Below are 20,669 nucleotides of genomic sequence, written 5' to 3'. Positions count from 1 at the left end.
CATCAAATTGACCATTTAAAGCTGCAGCGTGTAACTGTTGCTGTCTGACGAAATGTGCTTCACCCGACCAAAAACAACCAATCAGAGCCAGGAGGCAGGTCTTAGCGCTGTTGATCAATCTCTTGTACCTGCTGCTAAACATCGTCATCAGTGTCTTCACAACTAATATGAAACCAGTGCTGGCTGATTTTTTTTTTTGTCGTGCCACAATTTTATTTACATTTTTTTTCTCCTCATCCAGGAGAAAAAGTTGATGGAAGAGAGAATCTCTGAATTCACCACCAACCTGGCAGAGGAGGAGGAAAAATCCAAGAGTTTACAGAAACTGAAGACGAAACACGAGGCCATGATCACAGACCTGGAAGGTAGGAGAAACATTTAGAATCAGGGTGCTTGAAATCCTTGAAAAGGCTTGAATTTGAATGAGCTCTGCTTGATTTCTGCATAAAATCCTCAAAAGTGCTTGACATTCAAATTTCATAGCTTTATGCAATTGAATGTTTTATTTAAAGCCTAAATATGGAAAAATATATTTTACAGTTGAGACCAGATATTTTTATAACCTAATAATAGACATTATTTTTTCTTATCTAAAGTTAAATCAGACTAAACTTTTCTTCTTAGGTCAGTTAGAATCACCAAAATAATTATTTGTGAAAACTAAAGTTTTGTTATATTTTAGTTCACTTTGTCCCTGCTGTAGAATGTCGAATACCATCATTAGACATTATTAATAGCAGGAATAAATGATGACCTATAACACTGAACTTATATTGGTTCATTTAGTTCATTTTGCTTCTGAAAGTTCAGAAATTTAGTTTGGACAATTAAAAAAAAAAATCCAGATTTTCCAAAATTTTAAGTAAAAAAAGAACAGAAGAAAATTCTGTTAATTGATATCATAGTTTTATCACACAGTCCTAGTCCAAGGTGGTATGATTTCTACCACCTTTCTCTAATCAATAATCGATCACCTCGTGTTCAGATCGGCTGCGTCGGGAGGAGAAGGCACGTCAGGAGCTGGAAAAGAACAGACGCAAGCTGGAGGGCGACTTCACCGAGACGCACGACCAGATTGCTGAGCTCCAGGCTCAGATCGCCGAGCTGCGCGCCCAGCTGGCCAAGAAGGAGGAGGAGCTGCAGGCCGCCCTCGCCAGGTCTGCTTGAGCGCCGAACGTTGCCTCTGCGTAAAACCCATCAACTTGTTGCCTCAGTTCACTAAACTTTGCTGTGAATGTCCTCTGTTAAGAATCGAGGAGGAGGCCGCCCAGAAGAACATGGCTCAGAAGAAGATCAGAGAGCTGGAGGCTCAGCTGTCCGAGCTGCAAGAGGACCTGGAGCTGGAGAAGCAGGCCCGCGTGAAGGCCGAGAAACACCGCAGGGACCTGGGGGAGGAGCTGGAGGCCCTGAAGACGGAGCTGGAGGACACCCTGGACTCTACAGCGGCTATGCAGGAGCTCAGGTAGGAAGACTGCTTCAGTTCCCATTCACCTTATGGAAGGTAAATTTGCTTAATGGAAACGTTTCAATTTATAAAAAACTCACATTTTTCAATGAAGTAGGAGGATCATGCCGCTGCATGTTTAATTGTGGTTCTTAAGTTTCAGCCTTTTCTACTTGGAATTTGTAGGAAAAAAAATGGGTCAGGCTTTCTCAGTGAAACCTGTCAAAATAAGCAATAAATAAATAAATAAATAAATTGCATAATAAATTATAGTAGTCAACAAATATTGGCCTTTAATATTTTTTAAAAATGCTGCAAACATTTGACATTTACTAAACACTCGGCTGGGAATTTGTAAAACAAAAAGTTCAAACTGGCACTTTTGCTCGTTTTCCCCTTCAAAGCTTGAAAGATCATTTTCTGAAACACAATTTTGGTTACAGATTTTATAATCTGTTTTAATTATTGTTGTTTTGTTTAAATATTCTTTAGAAATTGGCATTTTTGTGTCTTTGAAAGGGCTCATTTGCATTAATATGCCAAGATTATAATTACATCAGTTGAAAATGGTCTCAAACTGACGATATCATTTATCGCAATAATTTCCAGGAATATTTCTTATCGCGACTGATTCCAGGTGACTGAGTTAGTGGTACTTCAGTAAGAGGCTCTTCATGGCCTGAAGGTTTCTGACCTCGTCTGGTTTTGTGAAAGCGAAGCGTCTCTTGAAGGCATTGATCTTCTCATAAGCCTGCTCTCCTCTGCTGCTGCTCCTACAGGACCAAACGTGAGACCGAGGTGACTCAGCTGAAGAAGAGCCTGGAGGAAGAAGCCAGAGTCCACGAGCATCAGCTGGCTGAGATGAGGCAGAAGCACAGCCAGGCCTTCGACGAGCTTAACGAGCAGCTGGAGCAGGCGAAGAGGGTACACTCTCCATGCTACTACCCTCTGCTCTTTCTTTCTCCACTTGTATCTTCTTAACAACAACCACTGACTTTCTGTTTTTCCCCCTGCAGAACAAAGTGTCGATGGAGAAGGCCAAACAAGCCTTGGAGTCTGAGAAGAACGAGCTGACCATCGAGCTGCAGACGCTGATGCAGGGCAAGACCGACTCCGAGCACCGCAGGAAGAAGGCCGAAGGACTGACACAGGAGCTGCAGGCCAAATACTCTGAGGCTGAGCGCCAGAGGGTGGAGCTGGCTGAGAAACTGGCTAAAGTGCAGGTACGTTTCTGGATCCACCGCTTTCCAAATTGTTAACCCTGGTATTCATCAAATACGGCGTACGATCACTGACACAAGGTAAAACTCACTTCGACAATCTACTGAAGTTTGTCCTTTCTTTTCATCTCTCCACAGGCTGAGCTGGACAATGTTAACGGCATGTTGAGTGAGGCTGAGGGCAAATCCATAAAAGCCAGTAAAGACTTCTCGGCTGTGGAATCCCAGCTGCAGGACGCCCAGGTACAACATGGCATAACCAAACGTAGCTGCAGACAGAGCTGACCCAACAGCTCAGAAAGAAACTACAGCTGTTAAAAGTACTGTAGTAAGATGATGTCTGCAAACTGTCTCCTCCAGTACCTACAGACTGATGTGGCCTTATTTAACGCATGTTTATAAACCTGCAATTATCCTGCAATTAAATCAGTTAATTGCAGGATAAATTGAAATCCTCTAAATAATTTCCATTTGCATGATTTATTATTTTTTCTCTTTGTATCAAAAACTGGATGACAGAAGTCTTCGGTCTGGTGCTCTGGTCTCAATTAGCCTCTTTTTTTAAGGATCATTTTATTTAGAGACTTCATCATTCATTTTGTTTTGTTAATTTGGATATTTAAAATGTCTTCCAGCTCCAGAGTTAAATGTTCATTTAAAGTTTATTGATCTTTGAGAATTTAACTTTGAGAAAATAACTTCTGGGACAATTTATCGTCCAGCTGAATTTGTTGTTACAGGCCTACATGTTGATGCGCTATAGAAATAATACTGATAAAAAGAAAATAAACATAATAAATAAATATTATGTTTTAACTTAAACATTTTTTTATACTTTTTTATTATTATTATTTTGAAAGGACCATCATACTTTAAAGTTCAACTTCGTATTTCGACACAATAGGCATTCCGTATTGACTGTGTGAAAGGTCAACAGACTTCACATCACTATCTCTGAGCTTGCAATCTTTTTTCTATTTCCAACACATTTCTAAACAGACAACTTGGCAATTCCTCTAGATTTTCATCAGAACAAATAATCGTCTGCATATAATGCCCGCTTTCTATGTTTCAAACATTAGAAATATCATTTATGTATAATAAACAGACCAAGTACTCACCTGTGGGGGACACCGCAAGCAATGCTGAGCACTATTTTCTTTACCTTCAGTTTGTCAGATGCTGTACGAGTCTGAAAGCTTAAACCTTACATACGTCATCATGCAACTGTTAAGTCAAAGTTTGTGTCTTGCTGTGCCACAGGAACTCCTCCAAGAAGAGACGCGTCAGAAGCTCTCCCTCAACACTCGTCTGCGGCAGCTGGAGGACGAACAGAACAACTTGAAAGAGCAGCTGGAGGAAGAGGAGGAAGCCAAGAAGAATGTGGAGCGGCAGCTTCAGACGGTGCAGGCTCAGGTGAGACGCACCAATCAGCTGCTGGAGCAAACTTTCTACTGACGATTTTATTGAAGTGTTTCAACACCAGTGTACCGGTCGCACTGATAACAAACGAGCAACGCCTCTCCACAGCTTGCTGACATGAAGAAGAAGGTGGAGCAGGACGCCGGCTCCCTGGAGTCCGCCGAGGAGGGGAAGAAGAGACTGCAGAGGGACCTGGAGAGCACCAACCAGCGGCTGGAGGAGAAATGCGCCGCGTTTGACAAGCTGGACAAAACAAAGACGCGTCTGCAGCAGGAGCTGGACGACCTGCTGGTGGACCAGGACCACCTCCGACAGATCGTCTCCAACCTGGAGAAGAAGCAGAAGAAGTTTGACCAGGTCGACGAGAGATGCCGAAGCAGGAATCGCCGGGGTTTCCGTTGAAGACCGAAGCCGTAACCGTTGGCTTTCTGTCGTTTCCAGATGCTCGCAGAGGAGAAGAACATCTCTGCGCGCTATGCGGAGGAGCGAGACCGAGCCGAAGCCGAGGCGCGCGAGAAAGAAACCCGTGCTCTGGCTCTGACCCGAGAACTGGAATCTCTGATGGACGTCAAGGAGGAGCTGGACCGCAACAACAAGCTGCTGCGCGCCGAAATGGAGGATCTGGTTTCGTCTAAGGATGACGTGGGCAAGAACGTAAGTTTAAAAAAAAAAAAGAAAACTTTTTCACCGGCTAACTACTCTTTCTTGCAAACTCCATCCTTAACTCTCCATCTGCCCGTGCTCTGCAGGTCCACGAGCTGGAGAAGTCCAAACGTGCCATGGAGCAGCAGCTGGAGGAGATGAGGACTCAGCTGGAGGAACTGGAGGACGAGCTGCAGGCCACAGAGGACGCCAAGCTGCGTCTGGAGGTCAACATGCAGGCCATGAAGGCGCAGTACGAGAGAGACCTGGCAGGGCGCGACGAGATGGGAGAGGAGAAGAAGAGAGCTCTGGTCAAACAGGTCTGTCCGTCCCTGGGTCACTGACAGGAACGAAGCCCGGCTGATGTTTCTACGCCTCAACTTTTCATGTTTGGTCACAATATAACAGCAAGTTTCACTGGGTTTGACTGAGATTCTATCTGATTTGACTAATCGACATAATTTTAAACTTTTTTTTACTACAAATAAAAAAAATCTAAAAGTGTGTATTTGGTATGATTTAGAATAAAGTCATAAGGATGAAGTTGAATGACAACAAAATCAAAATAATACGAGAATAAAGTTAATTAGCCATGCTGTGAAAACCAAGGCAGCGCAGCAGACGGGTCAGGAAAACAGGTTGTAATGTGACCAGATATGAAAACTACTTTTGGTTGTTAATCATGGTTATAGGCAACGACTTCACATTTCTTGTGGCTAACATCAGCGGACGTGACCCCTGTAGGTGCGTGAGATGGAGATGGAGCTGGAAGACGAGAGGAAGCAGCGCTCTGCCGCCGTGGCGGCGCGCAAAAAGCTGGAGCTGGACCTGAAGGAACTGGAGGCTGCCATCGACACGGCCAACAAGAACCGCGACGAGGCCCTGAAGCAGCTCAAGAAGCTTCAAGTGAGCACAGCTACTAAACCCTAAAGCTATTAAACGTGTCTTCCCAGGACCTCAGTTTGAACTTTTTTTTTTTTTATTTGTAATCCTCAGGCTCAGATGAAGGATCTGCTCCGAGAGCTGGAGGACACTCGCATGTCCAGAGACGAGATCTTGGCCCAGAGCAAGGAGACGGAGAAGAAGCTGAAGGGCATGGAGGCCGACATGATCCAGATGCAGGAGGTCGGTGAAAACACCAGGTGTCCAGTTCGCCTACCACCGACCACCTGCTGATTACTGATGTGTTTTTTTTAATTCCTCCACCATAATTCAGGAGCTGGCAGGAGCAGAGCGAGTGAAGCGACAGGCCATGCAGGAGAGAGACGAGCTGCAGGACGAAATCAACAACCAGGCCGCTAAGAAGTAAGACTCCTGTCAAAACGAGCTCGACTTTCCTTCATAGTCTGTGTTTCTGAACCTCTGATCCGTTTCCCCTCAGCGCTCAGGCTGCGGAGGAGAGGAGGCGGCTGGAGGCTCGCATCACCCAGCTGGAGGAGGAGCTGGAGGAGGAGCAGTGCAACACGGAGCTCATCAACGACCGGCTGAAGAAGGCCATGCTGCAGGTCCGTCTGTGCTTTAACGGTCGCCTTTCACCCAGACCGGACCAGTTCAAACCCAACTGGTTTGTCTCCTCTTTAGACCGACCAGATCAACGTGGAGCTGACCGCAGAGCGCAGCACCTCTCAGCGGCTGGAGGGCGCGCGCAGCCAGCTGGAGCGCCAGAACAAGGAGCTGAAGCTGAAGCTGCAGGAGCTCGAGGGAACCGTCAAGTCCAAGTACAAGGCCAACATGGCCGCCCTGGAGGCCAAGATCGCCCAGCTGGAGGAGCAGCTGGATATCGAAACCAGGTGTGGAAATGTGGCTGATCTGAACAAATTAATTAATTAAAAATTAATTAAAAAAATTCTGACTTCTGCCTAGCAAATATTCAACTTTTCAAACGCTGAATTTTCTTAAATAAAATTTTTCAAAATAGACACCTAATGCGATATGCAGTTTACTCAGGACTAAGAATTGTGATTCCTTAAGGAACCAACTTAAAAAATGTTTTTCTGAACTTCTACTAATGCCGTGCTTTTCCTCAGGGAGAGGCAGACTGCCACCAAACTGGTGAGACGCACCGAGAAGAAGCTGAAGGAAGTCATCCTGCAGGTGGATGACGAGAGGCGCAGTGCAGAGCAGCACAAGGACCAGGTCCGCCTCCCACTTCCTCTGAAACACATTTGAAACACATATGAAAACGTTAGCTTAGCCTCCCTTTAACTAGACCGCAGGCATAATGGAGGGGCTTTGCACCGATGTCGAATAAATGCTTTTGTTCATCCAACCTCATCAGAGTTAATTTGTCCTTTCCAGGCGGACAAGTTGAACTCTCGCATGAAGCAGCTGAAGCGCCAACTGGAGGAGGCTGAGGAGGAGGCCCAGAGGGCCAACGCCAACCGAAGGAAACTCCAGAGGGAGCTGGAGGACGCCACGGAGTCTGCAGACGCCATGAACCGCGAGGTGGCCTCCCTCAAGAGCAAGCTGAGGTAGGAAGACCACGACGACGCACAACTCCCTCAGCAGCAGCATCATGTCACAAAACAAGAGATGACTGATGCAGGTTATACCTTAGATTTTCATTCTGGGCTGTATGTAGATCATGAACGTTCTTAAAGGGCCGGTTGTGCTGGAATCTATTGATAAAACTATATCCTGTTAACATTTTAATGAATAGCTCTCTGCATTTGGTAAATAGTTCAAATTAAATATTGGACGTTTTCACATTGATCAGTCCCTCTAGGATTACTTTTTTTTCTCGTTTTGTGCAAATATATTAAAACAATTTAGCAAAATTTGCACTTAAGTAAAACTTGTATTTATTTTATATTCTCCATGCTTTCATAGAGAATAGCAGCAGTGTTGAACAAACACTGCCACCTGCAGGTGGGAGTTAGCATCACTGAAGCCCAATGTTTTTGACCATTTTTGAGGAGAATTTGCAATAAACTCACATCTATTCATTAGAGCAAAAGAAGGCATTAATCTGCTGATTTTGAAGGGATTTCATGAGGGCCGCATAAAAGCTGCAGCGGGGCCAGATTTGGCCCCCGACCCTTGACCTTGACACACGTTCCTTTTAATAGACCTGATTAGCTTTTCCTAACTTTAACTTTCTGTTCCAGGCGTGGCGACTTGCCCTTCAGCGTAACTCGCCGCACTGTCCCTCGCGTGGAAAACGTGGAGAGCGATGAGGAAGCCGAGCCCAAGGCCGAAGCCCCGGAGCCCCAAGCTTAAAGGGCCCCATCCTCCGGCCCCTCTGCCTCTCGCCTCCTCCACGCTGAATCCTAACCAGAAAGAGCAGCAAATACTGGAAAGAAGAAAGAAAATCATGTCCAGACTAAAGGCAGGGATTCTGCTCAGTCCAAGTTCAGTCCTGCGACTGTCCGATCTATCCGAACAGCATCAAACTATGCATCCATAGCAGCTACACGCCAGTAAACGTAGACAATCGCTATTCCAACACACTCTCACATTTCTTTTTTTTTTTTCTGCGCCTGCTTCATCCTGTTCCAGGTGTTAAACTAACTTTTGATTTGTCAAGAACATTAAGGCTTGTTTGTTTTTTTTGGCTTTTTTTCGTTTCTTTTTTTTTTTTTTTGGCTCAATTTCTTTCATCACTTCCTTTTTCATTCTCTGGGAAAAGTAACTATTTTTATAAGGAAAATTTAGACTTGTAATAGACCTGATTTAGGATTTATTTTTCTAATAGAAGGGAAAATAAAAGAATGAAGCCAATTACATGGAAGGGGACCAAAGTAAATATCAAGTAGAAGTTTCTATTATGCAGACATTTTTTTTTTGTTTCGTTTAAAATAATGGCTAAGGATGGTAAATGCTTCATGTGTATCATGCTCATTTGTTGCTCTTCTTTGAGGTTCATAAAGATTTATGCAATATCCTGAAATGTACTCGACACGCCTAGCTACGATTAGCGCTCGTTTCAATGTTTTGGCCGAGAATATTTTGTATGTGAAGTTGACCGAAGATGTCCTGAAGGTTTTAATTGGTGCGCTGAAATTTTCTTAATTTTGCACTGAAGAAAAGTTATGAACCTAAATGACGTACCACTGCATTTGTGGAGTTCCAACAAAACGGCAAAGATGCAGCTTTGAAGTCTTTGAATGACCATGCGCACACACACACACACACACTGCCAACACACACTATAAAAAGCCTTAAATGCAACTGACACCTACTTGGCAGGGTTCACAGCTGTTGTTTGCTTTCTGGACGTACATTGATTGTCATTTTTCTCGCCATCAGTGTTTTTCGTATGTTCAGGGTGAAGTATAAATGGTAGGGTAGCTTTTTTGTTTTTTGTTTTTTTGACTCGCAGCACACACTGTATTCTTAGGGCACAGCTTGCTAAGAGAGATGAACCAAAGGCAGATATAAGAGGGAGGGAGATTCTTTGATACTCTACAGCTTGGCAGCAGTGTGGTATAGATAAGAGATTGTTTGCATGCGATCTGGTGGAGATATCGTGACATGAAGCCCCTCACAGGCTGTGCCCAGGGTCACCTTTTGGCTCACACTGCTGGAAAGTGAGAGGATTGTGTTGTTACTTCCAAAATAACGACTCATAATTCGAAAGATTGCAGATTTCGTACCTACTAAACAAAGGCGATCCAAAAGAAAAAAAAAGGATTTTAAATAAATAATGTGCACCAGTTATTTTGTAACGTTTATCACTGCAACTCTGGCTGGATGTCATGTGGTCAATTATGATATTGCAAATAAAGATGCTTTCTAAACTGCCATTTTGTCCTGTTTTTGTACATTTTTCACATTTTTGTACTTTCATTTGGGTCTCTACTGCTTCTGGAAAAAAAATAGCCCAAGTGCTTACAAAAAAGGCACCCAACCATTTTTTGGCAATTTTTTTTTTTTAATCTGGAAAATGAGCCAATTCAAAAATTGCTGTATGCACTGTACAATGGCTGCTGGAAAAGACGATGTTTTGATGACCCTAAAGACCTATCCCAAAGTGTTAAAGGACGTATAATAGGTCACCTTTATAAATCTGATTTTTATTTATTTAATTTATATAAAAAACAGCCTCAAGGAAGCAGGTCAGATTTCAAGAAAGATGAATCCAGTTAAATGCAGGACGATACCAGAAGAAAATCTTTTGAATGCAGCAAAGGACAACTTTAAACTAACAGCCAAATCCACAATGAAATTTAGATCACAACATTCTCTATTAGAATGATCCAGGCCATAAGCAAATTTAAAAAATCTATGGTAACATGTAAATGAAAAAGAAAGCTCCTCTGTCCAGGTTCACTGAACTTGGAGATACAAATACAGATGAGCAACCATTTCAGCCTATGTACGTAACGGTGCTAAAGACCCCAAAGGACAGCCATGATCATATTGAAAGGTGTTTCCACAATATTGACTCAAAAAAAGTAACAAAAATTTGCCAATTTGTTTTGTTTTCATTCTGTTAATATTGTGCGCTACATTCTGCTGGTCTATCGGATCAAGTTCTGAAATTTAGTGGTTGAGATATGAAAAAGTTCAGGGTTCATGAGGACTTTGTTCTCACCAGCAGAGGGCAGTAATGGTCTATAATAAAAGCTGATGTGGGAATAAACAGGTCAGAACCGGCTGAACGGCAGAAACCGCTCTCAGCTGGTTCATACAGGGCCGTGACGCTTCAGACGTCTCTTTCTAAAAGCCGTTTTTCCTTTAAGTCTTGTATGAGTTTCCTAGTCAGTCACATAAGGGAAAAATTATATTTTGACAGGATAGGATAGGGAAAACATTACCTGACCAGGAAATTTTAGAAATGTTTTAAAGCCAGTCCGATAAAGTATTTTTTTTAACCCGCTTGAAGAAAGATGTTTGCTTAATTTCACGTCAGACGCCGTGTCCTTTCCCTTACCACAATGTCTCTTAAATCAATTATTATTGTGAAATTTCCCCGTAACACAGAAATGTTTCTTTTTGACCCAATCACGTCCCCAAATCCTCACTGATGGGCGGGGCCTACTTACAACCGCACGCGCCTTCTCAGCACGGTTTCTTCTCCAAACCGGCGCCGGCCGGTTTTCAATCAGGAAGCAAGGAGCAGATAAAAGGTCAGCGTTTGGTTGCAGTGAAGGGATTTTACTTCTGCCTCTGTCCAGGATATGGTAGGCGGGTGGAAGTATTTATTTTTACTGATACTGTAGTCTGCCAGTGTTGTTTTTTTATCCCCTGGAGCCCACAGTGTGAGAAAACTCCACTGTGGAGGAGCGTTTTAGTAACCACAGACTCATCACTCCATAAGACTTTCTTTCACGGTGATTTTCGGGTGTTGTTTTATTTTTATTTTCTCTCTATTACATAAAAAAGGGACAAACAACAGCAAAAAAATAGTTCTAACGTGAATAATGTCAATTTCTAGATATTTCAGCAAAAAATTAAGGCAAGAAAATTGACTATTTTTTTTTAAATATGTTTTTTTGTACCAGTAGAAAACTAATTGTGGAGGTTTTAGCTATTATTTTCCATAAGAGACAACAAATGAGTATGCTGGCATGCACTTACATTGTACATTTATTATAACTGTTTGCAACCTTCAGGTCGTCTATGCAGGACAAACAGTGCCACAATTCAATAAATAATTTAAAAAAAATAATAAAATGTAAATTTGAATAATACCAAATTTGAAAATCATTAATGAAAATGTTAAAGACATGTAATTACTTTAGCAGATTTATTTAGCCACAGCCATTAAATCGAATAATTTCAGGACAGAGAAATATAAACTCAACACTTTAATTATATTTTAGTAAATTAACATTCTTCTAAAATTGTTAAAATAATACAGTAATTTTGATTGTCTTCAAATTAACATGTTTTAAAACTCTGCATTTATTACTTTATTGACAAATTTCCACAAATATTGACACATTTGCATGTATTTTCAACTGCAATATATGGAATCCCGATCATAGAAACAATGTTTGCAATATTGCAATTGAAAATGACTGCTTGTATAGTATGTGGTGGGCTATTAGGACATTCCGTGTGCCAATGATGGAATATTAAATGGACTTTAATATATTTTTTTAAATTAAGGTACAGGAAAATGTTTTCCCGCCTTGGTTATTTCAGGTGATATAAATGATCTCACACACAAATATTTATTTGTTGAATTGTGGTCAACAGAAATCTTTTAGCTGTGACCTGGACTCTTGCTGATGGGTATCATGATGATCTCTGAGTTGGTTAATAAATGGCAGTGTGTTGGGGTGGGCCGCAAATGGGAAACACGGGGTTGGTCAGATGACCTCCATGTATATAAACCGCTCAACGTGTCCCGATTCATCCACTGCAGGGGAAAAACTCCCAGCTGCAACTTCTCTCTGAAGAGCTCTGGAACGTGACGACAGAAAATTACCTCAAGCATTATGGAACTGTCACTGGTGAGTTTCCCATTGCATCCATCACTATTGAGGTTTTCCACTTCTTCTATCGCATGAAGTATTTCTCAAATTTTCTCAGAAAGCAAGTACATTTTCTTCTATTACGTTGTAAATCATTTTAACCTTCCTTGCCCGTGATCCGCCAGGCTCACCCGGCTATTAAAGCCTTTGTGTGTGGCTCCTTCAGCGGGACCTGCTCCACCCTGCTCTTCCAGCCTCTGGACCTGGTCAAGACCCGCCTGCAGACCTCGCAAAGTGGCATGCAGCCGGGGTGAGTTGATCGATGTTATTAATTTCCAATAGTTTTACCTCATCTCAAGCGTTTTCTTGCTTATCTGATTGTTCCATTTATTTATTTCTTTTTTTTTTTCCTCAGGTCAAGCCGGGTCGGGATGACATCGGTGCTCCTCGGTGTGGTGCGGACGGAGCGGCTGCTGGGTCTGTGGAAGGGCATTTCTCCGGTCGGTCTGCTGGAAATGTTTCACCACGTGAACCGTTGAGTCACACGGAGGGGAGATGATCTCTAAAGGTGCTTTCTTCTTCCTCCTCCTCTCCATCCGGTGCTCCAGTCGTTCGTCCGGACCATCCCAGGAGTGGGAATCTACTTCAGCTCCTATCACTCCCTGAAGCAGCACTTCTTCCAGGACAGCAGGCCGGGAGCGGCGCAGGCCGTGATGCTGGGAGGCGGGGCCCGGACCGTGGCGGGGGTTGTGATGCTGCCGATCACCGTCATCAAGACGCGGTTCGAGGTGGGCAATGTTTACCGTCTGAAACTGATTGCAGTTTTTGATTTTGTCTGTTTTTATTTTTATTTTTTTATTTTTTCAAATGTTGGCAAATATAAACATGATTTCACACGCAAGATCTCAACCCCCAGCTCCAGAAGGAGGGCAAAAAGCTGCTGGCTGACAATGACTGTCATTGGCTTTAGCTGTTAAGTTGTCAACATAAAGTGCTAAATCTTGTTTGTACGTGATTCATATGAAAGAAAAAGGTCTGCAATGCTTTTCTACTAATTGTCAACACTATGACACCTTGAAAACAAAGTCAGTTGGAAGTTTTAATTTAAAAAACTTCCAATGAGCAGCTAAGCTAGCTTGACTATGACAATCCTAACACGTAGACATGCTGTGGGATTCAGTCTGGGATTCAATTTGTAATGCGGCCGGCTTGTGTTTGTGCTCCAGTGTGGCAGGTACAGCTACGTGAGCGTGAGCGGCGCGCTGCGCAGCGTGTGTCGGAGCGAGGGCCCCACCGCTCTGTTCTCCGGCCTCATGGCCACCCTGCTCAGAGACGTTCCTTTCTCTGGGATCTACGTCATGTTCTACAGCCAGGCCAAGGCCTCGCTGCCGCAAGGTGAGGAAATCAATACACACATTTACTTTAACTGTAATAGATCTCTGTTCTGATCCAGCTAATTCTGCATTTTGTTCCCCCCTACGTCCTGAAGAGATCAGTTCCTCTTCTTCGGCTCCTGTGGCTAACTTCAGCTGTGGGGTTCTGGCTGGTGTTCTGGCCTCTCTGGTCACGCAGCCAGCCGACGTCGTAAAGACACATGTCCAGGTGAACCCCCAGCTGAGGACGACGGAGGCCGTCAGATACATCTACACGGTAACTACCTTCCTCCTGATTACAGATGCACCGATCTGATTAACACCTGCATTGTTCCCAATATTTAAAAAAATCTAGATTGGATAATGGCGTAGTTATAGTCCTTTAAATTTGTTTGGTAGGGACAATACACGCAAACATTTCAAAAGGCTGTTTTTCATCTGTTGTCTCTGGACAACGAGTAATTTATCTGGCTAAAAGCAAATAAAGATTATACAAAACAAGATGAAAAACGACTTAGCTTCATGAAAAGTAAGTATGCAGCACTGGTGCAGAGTTATCAGATAAATATGTAATTCAGTATATTTATGTCTGTGGTTTTTAAAAAAAGAAACATTTTAAGCCAATTCAGCTCTATTTTTCTGTATGCTAAACCTCAGATATTGGTATTGGTATCGGAAGTGAAAAAAGTGGATCGGTGCGTCCCTAGTCCCGATACAGACATCATTTTCTGATAGTTTTTCTTGTCTCCTCCAACAAGGCTCACGGCCTCGAAGGCTTCTTCAGGGGAGCGGTTCCTCGGTGCCTGAGGAGGACCATGATGGCCGCCATGGCCTGGACTGTGTACGAGCAGATGATGGCGCACGTCGGACTCAAGTCCTGAAGGAAACACCGATCAAAAGCTTGTGTTTAAAAGGGATAAACGAAGATGAAGTCTGGAGTGACGAGTATGAAGAGGGCGGCCTCGGACGGGGGCGTTCAGTGACTCGGGACGGACGCGGTCGTCACGCTGCCATGTTGGAATTTTAAGGCTGATGTTGAGGAATCAGGCTTGGAAATCGTGGGGAAAAAATATCTGTGATGGAGACGGAGCCACGGGAATTATTAGTAAAATATGTTTACTATTATTATTAACATTAACTCAAAGACTATATTTACCATAAAAATGAATGCAAAATATTTAACTTTGAACACAAATTTCTGTCAAACTCACATGGTTTGTAGAATATGAAGAAGTAGGATGAGAAACAAATAAATTCACAAACTAAAATGTGAGGAATGTAGAAATGAGTTGGCTTTACGTTAACACCACAAACTCGTTTTGTGTCTGCGGCTGGCTTTCAGAGAAAGTCACAATGACCAAGCCGATTCTGTCTGATCGTTTTGTTTGTTTTATAAAAATAAATAAACTGCTTTCTCTATTTCTGTCTTGATTTGCTGTTTTGTCACGTTACGTCCAAACAAACAAAAAAAAATCACTGCTTTGAAAAATGTACAAATCAAAACTGTAATCAAACATCTTCACCTGGAAGTCTTGGCTTGCAGCTTTGAACTTCTTGAAACAAAATAAAATTCATAAAAAGTTCAGTCTTCTTTGCAAAATAGCGCCGGCTCCTTTGGAGTGGATGGAGAATTCTGTGGAGGTTAATTTCTAAGTCTCAGCTAATTTCTGCCTTGTATTAAGCTCAACCCACTGTGGCCCCCACAGCATGATGCTGCCACCACCACGGTTTGAAAGAATTTGTAGGATATTGCTTTGGCATTGAAAACATGCAATAATTTTTTTTACACAATTTTTCAATTAAAAAAAAAGGTTTTTCTAAAGAGTTTCCAATGGTGTGATTACTTTTTGCAAGTCACTGTATGGTTGGAATGAACGTCCCAGTAAAAGTCCTTATGTAAGTGTGCAGACAGAATTACCATATGCCCTTCCTTTTTAATAATAAATGAGGATATAAAACAATAAAGTTCTAAGAAAGACACCTTTACTAGCCTGGTGGTGTCCTCAAATCAGCAGCAGCAGCATATTGCAAAGGCCTGCAAGAACATGAGGGCCAACAACGACTTATCTCAGTACAGATAAGCAGGACAGGGGGGGTGTGTGTGTGCATGTAGTGACATGAGACATGACATCAAATAGTGAAAAAGAACAAGGGGTTGTAGTAGACTGGGACTGACGTAAGAAAAAACACTCACCAGGATGACTCAAACAGAACAGTTTTTAAAGCTGGAGAAGTAGATTTTCTCCGTTTTTCTGTTTTAATAAAGCTGAAATCTATATCTTGGGTTCATAGGTCACCCAACAGTGTCGTCATTAGGCATGAGGAAGTTTTGGATCAATACAACTCTTCTCTGTCGGACGTAATTCAAAGATTCGTGGCATAAATATGAGTTGTAAACAACAGTGGGTTTTCATTTTAGAGTCCGGTGTTTATACTCTTTCGCTTAAAGTGGATGGGAAGGAGCGTCCATCTTGAATCTGAAGTAAATAAACTTTGTCCTTGGCATTTAGTCAAACCTTGTTTTGGTACCAGTTAGTTAGTTTGTGTGCGCTTTGTCACCACTGCATTACAATATTCCGGTCAACTTTCTGCTCAAATGTCATGTTCCAATAAATAATTTCTCAACACACGATGCCCTTGTGTACATATTATGATCCCTTTGCCTGGAACATTTTATCTCTGGCAAATATAGTTACAACACAGGTCAGTCTTTCACCGAGGAGTCAGCGTCTCAGCATTGTCTTAATATGGTCTTTCCATCTCCATTATCTTAATATGGGATATTCATCCGACCCGCGGTTCTGCCTCTAGTTACCCCTGCTGCTGTCGCTGCAGCGAATTGAACGGGCCCCGCCTAGGGGCCAAAGTAGTGTAGTGCATTTCTGCCATTCACGGCTGCCATAGACATATGGTGATAAGATGTCGCATTACGTGAACTTCGCCGCTATATTGTGTGATTTTATTTTATTTTTTTAACTGAAACATTAAATAAAACTGTGCAAGACTGTTCAGTTCCAGGTCAAAACTACCTAACAGTGAATTCTGCTGTAATACCGGGAGCCATTAGTAACATAAGTTTCTTCTTTTTGGAATTGTTCATATTTACTATTAATTGAAATTGTTTAAATGTATCCCCAGAATCTAATGTTTCTGTTGTTTACCAGTCATATTTATTTTCATTGCATTTAATTCATGCAAAAAATGCCGATTAAAAAAAAAAAAAAAAAAACTCACTTGTGGACAAAAGCTATCCAATGAAGTAAGCTCTAAATAATTAAATCAATAAATTAAATAATAAAATAAAATAAAAAATAATGGTCTAAATTAAGAAAATTTAGACAGAAATTAGAAACAGGAATAACCTGCCTACCAGACATCGCTTTAGGTCTGTGTTGACGATTCAACAATAAGAAAAATACTAGGCAAAAATTGCCTTTAATTTTTCCAAGGTATATAAAAAGATCTCTCTTCCAAAACAACAGTATTTTTGTTTATTCAAAGTTTCCAAACAAACTGTATCGCTTCCCGAGGTAAACTTGCCACTTCTAAAACTCTTATAGCTATGATAAAGAAAAACGGACCAATCACGTACCTGGAAATCGAGTATAAAATCTACGTCATTTCCTCCCGGCGCCCTCTTTTTCACCGTGTGCTCAGATTTCCATACGGCGTTGTTTCGTGGTGAGTTTTAAACGGCCTTATTTCATCAATAAGGCGACAGAAAATAAGACCTGTGACAGAAATGAGTGCTGGGTTGTTTTATCATGAAGCGACGAGAGCACATTAATACCACTGATGTGCCATACCAAACTGTTTATTTCCACGTTCACAAAAATGCTAACGCCTTAAGCTAACTCGCTAGCCCCGGACACGCGTTCATGTAGCAGCTATGCTTTTTTCCTCTACGTGACTTCCTATTTGTAGCTTAATACGTTGCCATAGAGAATAGTCCTAATTTTCTTCAACAAAAAAAAGTTTGATACTGAATGGGAAACCTCCGTTAAGCTAACAATTTAGTCTCGCTGTACTGTAGTTTTCTGTTTTCACAGACCAGTAGTTTGATGTTACTGGTTGACCCATCTGAAATAAATATAGTTAAAGTAGTAATATTCTTACAATGCTAAAATATAGAATGCAATACGTCAGAGTGGCACCAGCCTAAAGTTCGCAAATTGGAGGATAAATCTGAATGAAATTAGACTACGTCCTAGCAAAAGTTGGATATGAAATTATCGAAATTGTAAAATTATTACAAATTACGACCTAATCAAACCTAAATAGCTTTGAACAACTTTTCGCTTGCTAATTTGAGTGTTGACTAAATTTCCTCAGACTTACAAGCTACTATAAGTTAAAGTGGGTTGATATAGTTGGTCATGTGAATAAGTTGGCCACTAAGCAACCAAGAGAATAAAATTACAATTTTATTGTAAGCAATTTTACATTTTGATTGTGTAATTTGTGGCGTGACCCTAAACGCTCCGTCTTCCTCGTGCAGCTCTCCCACTGAATTCGTAACGCAGGGAAAGTGGTCACGATGTCCGGAGGTCTGGATGTCCTTCAGATGAAGGAGGAGGATGTGCTGAAGTTCCTGGCTGCAGGAACCCACCTGGGAGGCATGAACCTCGACTTCCAGATGGAGCAGTACGTCTACAAGAGGAAAAGCGACGGTACGCGCTAGAAACGATCAGCCACGTGATGACGAAATGGTTAGCATTACCTCAAACACTGTCCAGATTGACAGTTTTGTTTCTTTTGCTCTCAGGTATTTATATCATTAACCTGAAGAAGACCTGGGAGAAGCTGCTGCTGGCGGCCAGGGCCATTGTTGCCATTGAGAACCCGGCGGATGTGTGCGTCATCTCCTCCAGGAACACTGGCCAGGTAAAAACGACAACAACAAAAAACACGTGAGATTAAGAGTGAATGCACACTGTTAAAGCCGGGCGCTGATGTGAGTGTTCTGGTGTCGGAAGTGTGCAAAAGTAAAGCGGATCGGGGGTTTCGCTAACGCCAGGAGGACGGCCGTCCGATGACTGGGGTTTGATAACACCCCGAGCCACAGCTCATCATGTAAATATACAAGATTAGAGATGAAATTTGATTATAAAGGCTGAAAAATAATGGGGGAAATGATGTATGGAAACATGAAAATCCAATTATTTTTTATTTTTATTTTTTGTGTTTGTATAGCATCAGTTATCTGTGATTAACTAAGTTAAAATCAAAGTTTTTGTATCAAATTCTTCAAAAATTTGTAACAAACATTACAAACACAAATGCGCGTTTCCTGAAGCGTTGTTGCGTTTCCTGTGCAGAGGGCTGTGCTGAAGTTCGCCTCGGCCACCGGAGCCACCACCTTCCATGGCCGCTTCACTCCCGGCACGTTCACCAATCAGATCCAGGCGGCCTTCAGGGAGCCCCGCCTCCTGATTGTGACGGACCCTCGTGCTGACCACCAGCCGCTGACCGAAGCGTCCTACGTCAACATCCCCACCATCGCCCTGTGCAACACCGACTCCCCACTGAGATACGTGGACATCGCCATCCCCTGCAACAACAAGGTGAGGGGCGGAGCTCAGAGAAGTGTCATTGTGTACACTTCAGAAATTTTACACACGGGCACAATGCTGCTCTTCTGTTTTCATGACGTCATGTTGCAGAGCGTGTCTGCAGGCTGTATGATGTTTTAATCACTTTCTGCATTTCAGGGTCACCACTCTGTGGGTCTGATGTGGTGGATGTTGGCCAGGGAGGTTCTGCGGATGAGGGGAACCATCTCCAGGGAACACCCGTGGGAGGTCATGCCTGATCTGTACTTCTACAGAGACCCTGAGGAGGTAGGAGGAGCGCAGCGCCTCGCTACGATCACTTAGCTGTCTGGATGTTGCGGAGCTAAGCTGCGTTCTGATTTGAAACTCGTTTCAGATCGAGAAGGAGGAGCAGGCCGCAGCCGAGAAGGCGGTGGTGAAGGAGGAGTTCCAGGGCGAATGGACCGCCCCGCAGGCTGAGTTCACCCAGCCTGAGGTGACCGACTGGTCCGAGGGCGTCGCCGTTCCCTCTGTGCCCATCCAGCAGTTCCCTGCAGGTAGCCTGCTTTTAAAACGAGTTCTGATCAGGCCTTCAAACAACCTCTGTTTTATTATTCAATGATCCTGACCATCAGATAAAAAAAAACAATCTGTACATTTTGTAGATTTTTCATTTATAAGCGGTTTTCAGACCGTATTAGAAATAACTATAGATACAAATAAGCAATTCAATAACTTTTTAGAAATATTTTTTCAGAATAACTTGTAGCATCGGCAGCTAAAAGAACCCTAACATGTGAAAAGCTCGTCTTCTTCTGCCTGATCAACACAGTGTAGGGCTGATCTGGTGATTCATTTTTACATTTACTAATTAATAATTGGATAGGATCTGTATACTCCAGTGGACAATCACTAAAATGAGTTTACGATTATTTCAGTAGTCGATAAATCTCAATCAGTCGTTTCAGTCCTAGTTCTGATTCTTTGATTCTTCTTCTGTTGTCTAAAACTGGTTGTGTTGTTACAGCTGCTGCTCCCGTCAAGACCGGAGAGACCTACACTGGTGAGTTCAGAGCTTCTCCTTTACATGCAGGTCAGTGGTTCCTGCTGCTCACTGACCTCTGTTTGACCTCTGTCTTCCAGCTGCCGAAGACTGGAGCACCCAGCCCGCCACAGACGACTGGTCCACCGCTCCCACCGCTCAGGCTTCTGACTGGGGCGGCACCACCTCCGACTGGTCTTAAACCAGCAAACACAGCAACAATAAAAGTGTTACACTTTGACTCGCATGTTTTTGTTTTTTGTTCTCTAAAACCTGCTAAATTCAAGTTTCCCATCATTTCAGATGGATAAATGAAGCTTTTTACTAGAGAGGTTGTTGGAAATGATGAGTATGATGTCATCTTCTGACAAAATTTAAAAAAACAAAAACGGAGCACTTTCTGGTTTTGACAGTTTGATGTTGACCAGATTTCTCACTGTATTTAATCTTTTTTGGCACCCAAATATCATTTCAGGGCACAAATAGAGTAAAACTTAATTTAAGAAACTTTCAAGATAGTCAAAATGCTTCAATAAACACAAAACAAATTTAAATGAAAGCAGATTTAAAAATATATATAATTTTTTTTACTATCCTTTAAGTGAGCTACTGAGTCTATAGTCAATAATTG

The 20,669-nt window shown here is 42.4% G+C and overlaps 3 protein-coding genes across 5 annotated transcripts in view; all 3 read left to right on the top strand.

The window, feature by feature from the left end:
* The window catches only part of LOC103154961 (myosin-9-like), a 43,432-nt gene extending 35,252 nt beyond the window's left edge, over nt 1-8,180 (top strand). The window contains exons 25-42 of the mRNA XM_016663191.1: nt 242-365; nt 986-1,157; nt 1,250-1,462; nt 2,224-2,368; nt 2,461-2,667; nt 2,803-2,907; nt 3,928-4,080; nt 4,195-4,443; nt 4,528-4,740; nt 4,836-5,048; nt 5,473-5,634; nt 5,725-5,853; nt 5,945-6,033; nt 6,110-6,233; nt 6,310-6,518; nt 6,756-6,864; nt 7,027-7,199; nt 7,836-8,180. Of these exons, the coding sequence (XP_016518677.1) occupies nt 242-365; nt 986-1,157; nt 1,250-1,462; nt 2,224-2,368; nt 2,461-2,667; nt 2,803-2,907; nt 3,928-4,080; nt 4,195-4,443; nt 4,528-4,740; nt 4,836-5,048; nt 5,473-5,634; nt 5,725-5,853; nt 5,945-6,033; nt 6,110-6,233; nt 6,310-6,518; nt 6,756-6,864; nt 7,027-7,199; nt 7,836-7,947 (2,901 nt within the window). The 3' untranslated portion in view covers nt 7,948-8,180. The remainder of the gene's footprint in view (nt 1-241; nt 366-985; nt 1,158-1,249; nt 1,463-2,223; nt 2,369-2,460; nt 2,668-2,802; nt 2,908-3,927; nt 4,081-4,194; nt 4,444-4,527; nt 4,741-4,835; nt 5,049-5,472; nt 5,635-5,724; nt 5,854-5,944; nt 6,034-6,109; nt 6,234-6,309; nt 6,519-6,755; nt 6,865-7,026; nt 7,200-7,835) is intronic.
* A 2,525-nt stretch (nt 8,181-10,705) lies between these two features.
* On the top strand, nt 10,706-15,265 carry LOC103154944 (solute carrier family 25 member 38-B-like). Of its 3 annotated transcripts, none has more exons than XM_016663177.1 (8): nt 10,706-10,799; nt 12,044-12,131; nt 12,278-12,402; nt 12,508-12,592; nt 12,701-12,880; nt 13,319-13,487; nt 13,582-13,742; nt 14,224-15,265. In XM_016663177.1, exons 2-8 carry the CDS (start codon nt 12,117-12,119, stop codon nt 14,344-14,346), a joined length of 858 nt encoding a protein of 285 aa, XP_016518663.1. In that variant the 5' UTR covers nt 10,706-10,799; nt 12,044-12,116; the 3' UTR covers nt 14,347-15,265. The 3 variants fall into 3 exon arrangements, with proteins under 3 accessions (XP_016518663.1, XP_007576492.1, XP_016518662.1); XM_007576430.2 differs by having other exon boundaries at nt 10,750-10,853; XM_016663176.1 differs by lacking the exon at nt 10,706-10,799 and having other exon boundaries at nt 11,407-12,131.
* Nucleotides 15,266-17,051: 1,786 nt separating this feature from the next.
* LOC103154943 (40S ribosomal protein SA) lies at nt 17,052-20,279 on the top strand. The gene is made up of 8 exons (XM_007576429.2): nt 17,052-17,146; nt 17,964-18,135; nt 18,231-18,349; nt 18,784-19,029; nt 19,177-19,305; nt 19,394-19,553; nt 20,024-20,059; nt 20,140-20,279. The coding sequence occupies exons 2-8, from the start codon at nt 18,003-18,005 to the stop codon at nt 20,238-20,240; spliced, it is 924 nt and encodes a 307-aa protein (XP_007576491.1). The 5' UTR covers nt 17,052-17,146; nt 17,964-18,002; the 3' UTR covers nt 20,241-20,279.
* The last annotated feature ends 390 nt before the right edge of the window (nt 20,280-20,669 follow it).

The sequence above is a fragment of the Poecilia formosa genome, unplaced genomic scaffold (genome assembly GCF_000485575.1).
Source record: "Poecilia formosa unplaced genomic scaffold, Poecilia_formosa-5.1.2 Scaffold407, whole genome shotgun sequence".
In the NCBI taxonomy this organism is placed as follows: domain Eukaryota; kingdom Metazoa; phylum Chordata; class Actinopteri; order Cyprinodontiformes; family Poeciliidae; genus Poecilia; species Poecilia formosa.
Note: the sequence above shows the minus strand (reverse complement) of the source record. Positions and strands in the feature narration are given on the sequence as shown.

Bases quoted from the DNA above. Each gene is read 5' to 3' on its own strand.
- LOC103154944 (XM_016663177.1), top strand. The intron at 13,488-13,581 runs GTGAGGAAATCA...TACGTCCTGAAG, and splicing joins CAAGGCCTCGCTGCCGCAAG to AGATCAGTTCCTCTTCTTCG. The intron at 13,743-14,223 runs GTAACTACCTTC...TCCTCCAACAAG, and splicing joins CCGTCAGATACATCTACACG to GCTCACGGCCTCGAAGGCTT.
- LOC103154943 (XM_007576429.2), top strand. From the start codon at position 18,003: ATGTCCGGAGGTCTGGATGTCCTTCAGATGAAGGAGGAGGATGTGCTG. The intron at 18,136-18,230 runs GTACGCGCTAGA...TTTTGCTCTCAG, and splicing joins CTACAAGAGGAAAAGCGACG to GTATTTATATCATTAACCTG. The intron at 18,350-18,783 runs GTAAAAACGACA...TTTCCTGTGCAG, and splicing joins CCTCCAGGAACACTGGCCAG to AGGGCTGTGCTGAAGTTCGC.